Source organism: Gavialis gangeticus, unplaced genomic scaffold (genome assembly GCF_001723915.1).
Source record: "Gavialis gangeticus isolate Ggan-Ray unplaced genomic scaffold, GavGan_comp1, whole genome shotgun sequence".
Taxonomy (NCBI): Eukaryota; Metazoa; Chordata; order Crocodylia; family Gavialidae; genus Gavialis; species Gavialis gangeticus.
The window spans coordinates 46,662,047-46,673,536 of NW_017729032.1; the positions used below are offsets into that span (position 1 = coordinate 46,662,047).

At 43.7% G+C, this 11,490-nt stretch overlaps 1 protein-coding gene across 1 annotated transcript in view; it reads right to left on the reverse strand.

Annotated features, from left to right (window-relative positions):
* FLT3 (fms related tyrosine kinase 3) overlaps window positions 1–11,490 on the reverse strand; it is a 125,371-nt gene that overhangs the window by 67,722 nt on the left and 46,159 nt on the right. Inside the window, exons 5-8 of the mRNA XM_019525605.1 lie at window positions 5,826–5,943; window positions 4,631–4,791; window positions 3,709–3,848; window positions 3,471–3,624 (exon numbers count right to left, since the gene is read on the reverse strand). Of these exons, the coding sequence (XP_019381150.1) occupies window positions 3,471–3,624; window positions 3,709–3,848; window positions 4,631–4,791; window positions 5,826–5,943 (573 nt within the window). The remainder of the gene's footprint in view (window positions 1–3,470; window positions 3,625–3,708; window positions 3,849–4,630; window positions 4,792–5,825; window positions 5,944–11,490) is intronic.

Genomic DNA, 11,490 nt, shown 5'->3' on the forward strand with positions numbered 1-11,490 from the left:
GGAGAAGGTGATTAGGAACAGTCAGCATGGATTCATCAGGAGCAAGTCATACCTGACCAACCTGATTGCCTTCTATGATGAGTTAACTGGCTCTGTGGATGTGGTGTAACTTGATTATCACAAGGCTTTTGATATGGTGTCACACAACTTCCTCGCAGGCAAGCTAAAGGAGTACAGGCTGGAGAAATGGATTGTAAGGTGGATAGAAAACTGGCTGAAGCACTGGGCTCAGAGTGTAGTAGTCAATGGCTCAATGTCTAGTTGGCAGCCATTATCAAGTGGAATGCCCTAGGGGTTGGTCCTGGGGCCAGTTCTGTTCAATATCTTTATCAGTGACCTGGAAAATGGTCACTGATAAGCAAGTTTGCAGATGATACCAAGCTGTGGGGAGGGCTAAGATTCAGAGTGACCTAGACAAATTGGAGGATTGGGCCAAAAGAAATCTCATGAGGTTCAACAAGGACAAGTGCGAAGTTCTGCACTTAGGATAGAACAATCCCATGCACCAGTACAGGCTGGGGGCTGACTGGCTGGACAGTGGCTCTGCAGAAAAGGACCTGGGGGTTACAGTAGACAATAAGCTGAATATAAGCCAACAGTGTACCCTTGTTGCAAGGAAGGTGTAACAGGACTGGCACGCTGGAGCCTTTCTGTTGGTGGCTCCGCCTTCCTGTCTTGGGCTAACTGCCTGCTTACTCGCTTGCCATGCCTTGATCTTAATTGATTGAGTGATGTAATTAGCGGGAGGCTTCCCACTTTATCTGCCCAGTGTCAGGGGGCGCTACCTGTGGCTCCTTTTTCCTCCCCTACACTGCAGCCCCAAGCCTCGCAGATTGCACTTGACATGGTTTGCCCTATGTCTTGGCCATCTTCTTTACTTCTGGGGCCCCTCTCTGCCCCTGTCACTCCAGGGCTCCCTACTGCCCCCTCTTGCTCCGGGGCTTCTCTCTGCCCTCTAGCTCTGGGCTCCTCACTGCCCCCCCCCCTCGCTCTGGGGCTCCCTGCTGCCCCCTCTCGCTCCGGGGCTTCTCACTGCCCCCTCTCGCTCCGGGGCTCCATGCTACCCCCTAGCTCTGGGGCTCCCTGCTACCCCCTCTCGCTCCGGGGCTGGGGCCAATGTGCCCCCAAACAATGCTGCACCCTCTCCGGTGCCAGGAAACCCCACGCTACCGTGGAGCTTCTATGAGGCCTCCTCCACCCCTAATAGCCTCACCCGGTCCTCTGGTAAAACAGTAAACACAAAATGCAAAGCCCCCGGGCTACAACATAAAAGCTTGACCATTCTGGTCAAAAATACAAATCCCTCCCTACCAGAGAGAGAGAGCGAGTGCATCAACCCCCAGCAGGAACCAGGGGATTTTCCAACCATCAGAGTTCTCCCCTTTGCTCTGGCTGAGTTCGTCCTCCCTCGGCCGCCGGAGGGGAACTGCCCTCCTGGCCTTAGGCTTGGGCTTAAGAAGGGGCCAAGCCCTGCCCCTTCCTGTCAGCTGACCCCCTTGGTTTCCCTGGCAACCAGCACCTGTGCTGCCCTGGTGACTGGCAGTTGAGCCTCCCCCTTCTCACCACTAGGGGTCTCTCCTGCCATTTCTGCTTTTAGACACAGGGCACCTGCGTGCACTGCGACAGAAGGCTAACAGCATACTACATTGGTAGGAGTGTTCCCAGCAGGTCAAGGAAAGTGATTATTCTGCTCTATTGAGCACTGGTAAGGCCACATCTGGAGTACTGTATTCAGTTTTGGGCCCCCCACTACAGAAAGGATATGGACAAATTGGAGAGAGTCCAACAGAAGGCAACAAGATGGTTTGGGGGCTGGGACACATGACATACGAGGGGAGGCTGAGGGAACTGGGCTCATTTAGTTTGAAGAAGAGAAGACTGAGAGGGGATTTAATAGCAGCCTTCAACTACCTGAAGCAGTGTTGAAAAGAAGATAGAACTAGACTGTTCTCAGTGGTGGCAGATGACAGAACAAGGAGCAATGGTCTCAAATTGCATCAAGGGAAGTGTAGGTTAGCTACTGGGGGGAAAAAAAACAACTGGAAGGTTAATAAAGTACTGGAACAGGTTTCTAGAGGGGTGGTGTGTCACGGGACAGGGTCCTTAAGGATGGCTGTGATCTCTAAGGCCCCTCGACCATGTTAATTTGGCCCGCTGGGCACCCTCAGTTCTTACCTGCCACGTCTTTGATGGAAATATAAAAGTAGGGAGGCTGTCTTTAAGTCCTCTTGGACACAGTTTGATGGACTCTGTGACCCTGTGGGTTCCTGGACCCCTTGAGGTCCCATTTTACAATGGGTGTTTCAGGGCACCTTAGCGTTATGGGCTATATGCATGGCTCCAACCGTCCCTTTACCATGCCCCAAGCCTCACAGATGGTATTGGCATTGTCATGCCCAGGCCTCATTATAATTCGGCCCTTTGTCCTCACTGGGCTCTCTGCAGGCTGTGTCTCTGCGCCCCACAAAGTGTTGCACCCTCTCTGGTGCCGGGGTCCCCATGCCACAGTGGGCCCCCAATGAGGCCTCCTCCTTCCCCAAATAGCCTCCCCCAAACCAACAGTCTAATAAAACAGCAAACAAAACATAAGCCCCGGGGCTATAACATAACACAAGCTACATAAGATGTGCTCAGCCCCTCTACATTACCTGGAGCAGAACTTAGTCAGGCCTCTTCCCTTCACATGCTTCAGGAGGGCTCCTTCTCCCTTGACCACCAGCAGAGAACTGCCTCCTAGTCCCTGACCTGGCATTTATATTGGCCCAGGGCCCTGCCCCTTCCAGCCAGCTGACCAGGTGCAGGTGCAGGCTAATTGCCTCATTAGCTGGTTGCCATGGCAACCTGCACCTGGGATCCTATCTGGTTCTTTCGGCACTTCCCAGGCAGTTTCTGCTCTTTTAGGAGCAGGCACCTAAGTGACCTGCAACATGGTGGAATCTCTACCCTTGGAAGTTTTTAAGACCTGGCTAGACAGAGCTTTGGCTGGGATTATCTAGTTGGGGATGGTCCTGCTTTGAGCTGGGGTTTGGACTAGATGACCTCCTGAGGTCCCTTCCAACCCTAATTGTCTGTGTTTCTATGATTCTAAATACAAAAAAGGCAAATACTTATGAATACACAACCTTTTCATACAAAGTTTGATAATATTATTATAATGTTTCTGAATTATTGTGTAATTTACAGGTTTAGGTTTATTTTTCTTTTTGGAGCTGCTTCATACTACAGATCTCATATATCTGAACATTTTGTGTATACAAATATTTCACATACATAAGTAGGGGACAGAGTCCCAGAGTCAGAAAAGCACAGGTCTACCCAGTTGAACAAATCATTTCTGACTTCCTTAAAATAATAGCACGCAGAAATGGGAGTTTGAGAAAGAATTTGTATATATGCTGTTCAAAATGTGCAAGCAATCAAATAAGAGAAAAATAATAAAGAAAAAAATGAACAATGTGAATCTAAATTACCTAAAACAGTTACCAAAGCTGTCTTATTTGGATGTTCTGTGGAAGAACAGGTGTAATGTCCACTGTCACTTCTTCCCACCGATGAAGCAAATGCATACTGTATCCGAATCATAGATGAGTCTTCCTGGTATTTTTTTTCCTCGAAGGAACATCCCTAATTTGTAATAAAAATGTGCAGCTTTAATATAATTTGATACTTCCAAGTATTAACTGTGTGAAAATAATTCTCTCTTATTACCTGCTTTAATGCTTTGTTTTCAAGACTCCAGTTAATTCTGAATTTATAGTTACTATAAACTGCTTTACATCTTATCAATAATGGTTCTCCAACTTTAAGAAGGAGTTCAGGTAGAGGTCTTTCAACTGCTTCATTTAGATCTACAAAATGAAAGCATACCCAGTGAACAACAAGTGAAATCATTCTCCCCACATAGAATATAGTTTAGATTGTGTTCCCCTGCATCACTCTATTTTCACTTTAAGCAGCAATTAATTTATAGTACCTTACTGTATTGGTATTAAGATTATTTTCCAGGCTTAGAATTAACTCTGGAATGATTAAAAGTCTCATATTTTAATAGAACAAGTCAAATTTTGTCCTGAGTTACAACCCTACCCCAATAAAACTGTATCCATACAAGATGCAATTCAGCAGAGGCATAGCAAGGCAGATCTGTGCCTGGGGCAGCAGCTGCATATGGGACAGCATGAATTACTGGTGGCAGCAGCAAGAACAGCTGCTGTTGTGCAGTGTCAATTTTTGGGTCCCCCTCGAGGACAGTAACCAGGGCATTCCTCCCCTTCCGCAGTTACTCTACTGCAATTCAGCACAGAATTTAAAGTCAATTACAGTAAAACAATAATAATAATAATAAATAAATAAATAATGTAACATGTATTTTGTCATAAGTCCATGCTAAAGCTTTGTGCGATCAAGTTATTTATAAAATGTAAAGTAACACAAGACAATTCTTTATTAACTGGGCTACAAACAATCTTTAGAATTTAAGAGTTAAATATCTGAGTTGGAAGTAACACAGCATTATAGTTTTACCCAGTCATGTGCGATTGATTCCAGTATTGAAAAACACACTGGCAAACCTTACTTAGGTGAGCCATACAATTAACTTCAATGCAAATCAATCTTAGAGTTGGATTACCTATTGTATACAGGTTGGTGCATTCTCTGCCCAGCACATTGGTTGCACAGCACCATATATATGTTTGAAATAATGTATTTGCCCATAATCCATGTTGTACTTTCTTCATTCCATACACGTCCCTTTTTTTCTTTCTTTGTTCATGATATTTATTGGTACAACTGTAATTACAAATCAAAGTGTTTACTGAATCATTGGGTTACTTTCAAGGAGATAGGCAAGCCATGAGGCAATATTAGCAATACTAGGAAAACTAGGACATTATGTAGTAAAATAAAAGGAACTAGGCAATGTGGAGATCAGAAGACAAACAAAAAAGTGCAGAAGAGCTAGGGAAGGTGTGAGGTAAAAAGAATGTGCTTGTATCACCTGAATGCATCTATTCTCTTTATTCCAAAAGAGGTAAAGCATTCATCACTTTACAGTGAAATCCTGGATACAGTGAAGTCAAAGGGAAAGTCTATAAAGCCAGCCTTTCACCCTGCATCTCAGCTGGTCTCAATGAGAACTCAGCCCAAAACCTACAACCATGAGCCTGTACTGTCTGTGACACAAGATGCAGGTCTGTTACAGACTAATAAACCCATAGGTGATCCAGACACCAGAAGAAAAGAGATGAGTACACTGTAATGACTACATGCCTCCTTTATGAAAACAGACTGTTGATTTCATTTACCCATGACCTTATGTTTCTTTAAACATATTCACATTGCTATTAGAATATCTTATATATGTAGCAATATGAGAGGGTAAATTGGGTATACAGTATTTCTCAATCACAACCACTTCCAACAGAATAAGAGAAATGGAAAATAGCTGGTTAGAAATATATTTAACTCATTAGTTATATCGAGTGAAAATACCAAGATAAAACATTTAAAACAAATTACCCTAAAGTTTCCCTAAGGATATAAAGGTCAACCTTCCCAAGAATAATACATTCCAGCACATAGGAAAATGTGAGTTCAGGCAACATAGTCCTCAATTTGTGCATGTATGTATAGGTTTTTAAGCACACTGAATTTATCCAATTTAGGGAAGCATCCTTTAAAAATCTGACCACACAGTTCTACACAGTTCAGTCATACCAAAAATAAATACACTACTCAGGACAAAGAGTCTCTTCTTAGGAGGATGTCTATCCTTAAGCCTTAACATTCAGCAAATAAATAAGGTAGGATTACATATACCATACCTATTATCAGGTGTTTTGCAAAATAACCACTCCAAAACTGGTTGAGGGTACCCTTCAGATATGCAGTTTATAGTGTTTGATTTTTCACTCTTTCTAAAATATGGTGTCCTTGGTTTTCCTAAAAAAATAAAAAATAAAAAAAAACAAAAGATTTAAACAAAAATGCTGAAATATTTTTTAAAATATTATCATCATCCTTTGCAATGAACAAGACATTACTAATACTTGTGAAATTAGATGCAAATGTGCTTTGTGAGTAAGTTATAGATTTATAAAGATTTAGGTCTGTTTCTTTAAATAAACTTGGCAGGTGTCTTACAGGAAGACTCCAACACTGATTTAAGTCAATTTATTTAGCAGTGAGACTAGAAAAATGCCTGAAAGTTTTAGACTCATTTGTTTGATTATATTAAATGTGAGCAAAGCGTTGTAAGAAATAAGAAGGCAAAAATCTCCCCTCAGGTACCCATATTTTAACTCCTAATAAGAATAGTGATTTCAGTTAAAGTGAAATGTGAAGGTACTGATGAACAAAATTGAGTCCTTGAATATTTGATCCTTGCCATAATTCATATTTAGATTTAGCCACAATTGAAAAACATTTTCTTTAGTTTGTAATTAACATCACTTTGCTGTAATTTTTTCAAGTGATTTTAGTGTTTGTGGATAGTAAAATTGTGTCAAGCTCTGGAGACAGAAGTCCTCTGTTTATGCAGACTTCTTCATCTTGACCTGGTGCTTATGCCACCTCTCTGATTGCAAGGAGCTACCTCCAGATGCCGGAGGATAATCTGGGGACTGATTTCCAGGTGTTAGGTTTGTACAGCTCCTACTTAATTCAGTGAGAGCTTGGCCCTCTGAAAAGTAGGTCTTGTGTCATTTTCATCTTTGGACAACTTACTGATATGGCAAGCAGGATAGCTTCTTTCAGATATACAGGAGAAAAAGCAACAGATGATAATGACTTTCACTCATTAATGACCCCAACTACTATAAACATATAACTGAGAGGTGAAAAGTTCCATAAACCACTGGCAATCCCCTAAACCAATCTGTTTCACAATTGGGAATATACTTGTAATTTTTTCTTTTTTTTCTTTTTTTTTTCACACCATGACTGACAGTATTTTTACTTCAGACTAAAAGCATTTCTTTTTTAAAGTCATCTGCAGTGAAATTCTGTTAAGTCACTTGACATTTTTTCCTGATTCATATATTATTGTAAAGGTGACCTGCAAAAGGGAAAAAACTAGATTTGCTTGCTTCTATCTTCAGAGTTTATAATGTAAGTCAGTTTTTCATTGTTTCTGCTTGTTTTTAACATAAGAACTCCAGGTCCTGTCTAGCCTGGAAGATGCTCTGAAGACTGGAGAACATGAAAAATGAGGACATCACGTTCACAAGAGTGAAAAGACTGAAACCTTAACAACAGAAGGAAAAAGATTTTCACTGAGAGTGTTTAAAACTGTTTTGTTCCAAATGCTTTAAGGACTAAAGAAAAGGTTGGACAAAAGCAATCTTTGCTAAAGATTCAATGCACCTTCCCCTTCAATTAAGTGGAGAGAGCTAGCAATACACATCCTCTGAACCATTCAAAAGTCCTCTAACAAAACCAAGGAAGACCAAAGTTCATAGAATCATGGAATCACAGAGAAGTATGGCTGGAAGGGATCTCCAGAAATTATCTAGTCTAACCCCCTGCCTGAGGCAGGATCATCCCTATCCAAGCATAAGGCTACCATCAACCCTTACACAACATAGACCTAACACCCTAACCTGCTGGGAAAGCAGGGGAACCATGGCAGCCAATGTCTTGCTTCTATAAAATGTCAAAATATTCTCAAAATAGCCAGATAGAGGGCCATGCCCCCTGTTACAGAGGAAGGTAAAAACCCCTACAGTGCATACTAATCTGACCATGGGGTAAAATTCCTTCCTGACCCCAAATATGGTGATTGGTCAGATCTTGAGTGGAGGGACAAGACCCTCTATCCAGGAACTTCCAGTTTTGGTCCCAGCAGGAGCACTGGCACCACCCAATGTCTCTGGGAAGACTTAAAAATACCCTGACGTGTAGAAGAAAAGGAGTGGGGTGGGATGGGGTGGGGGCAACCAGAAAAGCCCAAACGCATGAGAAATATACATGGTAGAACATAGGTATACCTATGCTTCAATCATCCCTGAGCAGTGGTTGTCCAGGCTCTTCTTGAACACCTCCAGTGATGGAGAGAACTCAACTTCCCTAGACAGTATTCCATTGCCTCCCTGTCCTAACAGTAAAGAAGTTTTTCTGGATATCCAATCTAAACTTTGCTGCAACTTCAAGGCATCGGTCTGAGTCCTTCTCTCTGCAGTAAGAGATGAAAGGTGTTCTCCCTCCTCTTTATGGCAGCCCTTCAGGTATCTGAAGACTGTTATCATGTCACCTCTTAAGCACTTTTCCCTCAAGCTGAACATGCCTAGCTCCTTCAGTGTCTCCTCATATGAATCACAGAATCATAGAATCAATGAGTTGGAAGGGACCTGGACAGATCATCTAGTCCGACCCCCTGCCATGGGCAGGAAGGAGCACTGGGGGTGGCAGGGATCATAAGACCCCAGCCAGGTGCCTATCCAGTCTTCTCTTGAAGATTTCCAGGGAAGGTGAGAGCACCACCTCTCTGGGAAGCCTATTCCAGGCTCTGGCCACCCTTACAGTGGAGTAGTTCTTCCTAATATTTAACCTAAACCTATCCTCCCTCAGCTTGTGGCCATTGTTTCTGGTGACTCCAAGCTTGAGGGAGGTTAGATTTAGGTTCTGACATGGGCCCTGGTGAACAGACTTTCCCCGAGTCCCTTCTGACTTGCTTTCCACACCTTGATCATCTTTGTTGCCTATCTATGGACCCTCTCTAACTTTTCCTTGTCCTCTTTAAAAGGTGGAGCCCAGAACTGTACACACAACTCCAGATAAGGTCTAACCAGTTCCAAGTAAAGAGGCACTATCACCTCCCATGTCTTACACTTATTGTTTCCATTCCAGAACTGATTGATGCATCCCAAAACTGCATTTGCATTTTGTGCAGCTGCATCACACTGTAGACACATACTGAATCTGTGGTCTACCAAGATACCCCGGTCCTTTTCAATAGTGCTACCATCCAGGCATGTGTCACTGTGAAAGAATGGGGGATACTTACCTGAGGCATCCCCCCAGCTATGAACTCAAGATCAACATGAATAAAGTCTCCACGCTGCAGCAGGAGCTGCTGGTATGCACCAGATCTGCTTTAAAACCTCGCCAGGTGAAGCAGGTTTGTAGATTGCAGCAGCCGAAGCAATATCCAGGGCTGAACAGAGGGCTGGAGGGAGAGGAACAACTGGAAGCTGGCAGGCAGATCAAAGGATGGCCACATCCCACCCGAGACTGAAGCACCAGGAGTGAGAAAGAGGCTGGTAGGCTGGAGGGCTCAGAGGAATCCCCATCCAAGAGAGGGAGAGAGCAGGAGAAGAGAGTGGGCCCCCTCTCCCCAGCTCAACTTTTTTTTTGTTTAAGTGTTAATTAATTACCGCCGCTCTCCAATCAAGTAAGATATGGCAGCAATCAAGGTGGAAGAACAAGAGGCACAGGTGTTTCTTTGGTTCCAGCCTGGCTCCCTCTTTTTCTTTCCTCGTGGGATGTTATTTTGCTCCCCTCTGGCAGTCAGCTGGCCCGGACATGGCAGGGGTCGACTAGGAAGAGGGAGAAAGAGGTAGATACTCTCTCCTAAGGTTTGCCTTGCACTGATTAACTGCCCCCAACTAGCAATCAAGCCGGGCATGGCAGCAATTTAAGTGAAGAGGAGACCCAGTCTGTCCCTAACAGGGAAGGCTCAGCCATCTGAGGGAAGACTGACTCAATAGAAGGAGTTGTCTGGACCCCAGCAAACCCAGAAAGGGACCCAGAGGGTCCAATAAATTTTCTTTCCAGTTTCTCAGTTCATTTGCCTTTTGTTTTTTTTTCTTTCTTTGCCGGCACAGAGATCTGAGCATGAACCAGCAACTGGTGGTGAACGGGGCAGTGATGTCAGCACCTCCCTCTCCTCCTTCCTTTACATCTTCAAGAACCATCACAAAAAAAAAGTCGTGGCAGGTGGGAAAATGGGAGGGAAAGAGAGGGAGAGCCACCCTGAGCTGGCTGGAAGAGGGCATGAAACATGGGAGAAAACCGGCGAATATCTGTCGGGGGGGTGAAGACACACACCTCTCCCCAGTGGTGACCCAACAGTCACTCATTTTGTATTTGTGTTTTTGATTATTTCTCCCACCTTGAATTTGTCCTCATTTGTCATCCTCTTAGTTACAGCCCAGCTTTCCAATATGTCATCCCTCTGAACCACACTCCTGTCCTCCAACACATTTGTAGTCTCAGTTTTGTGTCTTCTGCAGACTTGCTCAAGACGCTTTCTATGCCAGTATCCAAATTGCTAATAAACATGTGGAACAGCATTGGGCCCAGGATAGACCCCTGTGGGACTCCACTTGAAACCTCCTGCCATTCTGACATGGACCCATTAATAATTACCCATTGCTTGTGGCTATTGAGCCAGTTATTGATCCACCTTATAGTAATTTTATCCAGCCCAAATTTCTCCAATTTGTTTATGAGAAGATCATGCAGGACCTTGTAAAAAACTTTGTTGAAATCCAGATATATTATAGCCACAGCATTCCCTTCATCCACCAAAGTAGTTAGTTTGTCAAAGACAGAAATCCAGTAGTTTGGTTTTTTTACATGATTTGTTTTTTGCAAATCTATGCTGGCTGCTTGTGATCAGCCTTTCATCCTCCAGATGCTTACAGATGGCCTTTCTTAGGCTATACTTCAGTAACTTCACAGGTATTGGGGTGAGGATCCCCAGGTCCTCCTTCTTGCCTTTTTTAAAGAGGCCTTTTTTTAGTCCTGTAGCACCTGTCCTGTCTCCCATGACCCCAGGAAGATCATTGCCTAGGGCTCCAAGATTTCCTCTTCCAGCTCCATCAGGGATGAAGCTTATCTGGCCTGCTGGCTTGCAATTCATTCAAACCCAATTAAAGCTCTCTGATCATTTCTTTTGTTATCTCTTCACTCAGCTTGCTCCCTTCCTTATCCAATCCTTATTAGGTGCCTGGCTGCAGCTTAATTTTTAGTTAAAAAACCAGGCAAAGGAGCAGGTAAGTAGCACCTCCTTCTTTGCATCTTCAGGTAGGTGTTCCCCCCTGGCTTGTTAACAGGGGACCCACAGCTTCCTTGGCCCTTCATTTCTGGCCAACATACTTAAGAACAAGTAGAAAAGGTTCTACAACCTCCTTTGTCTACAGCTCCATTCTTTATATTCACTTTCCTGATTTGGTCTCTGCAGATTCTTGCAATTTCCTGGTTCACATCCTTGGTGGCCTGCCCATTCTTTCATTGCCTGTATGCTTTCCTTTTACATTTGAGGTATTTTAGAAGCTCCTTGTGCAGTCACATTGGTCTCTTGCCATTCTTCTTTTGCTTCCATTGTGTCAGGACAGTTTTTTGTTGGGCTTCCAATACTGTGCCCCTTAGAAGCTCTCAGCCCTCCTGGGCACCTTCATCCTTCAATCTGTCCTCCCATGACTCTGTGCCGATTAGCATCTTGAGTCAGATGAAATCCACATTTTTTAAATCTAGTGTCCTAATTTT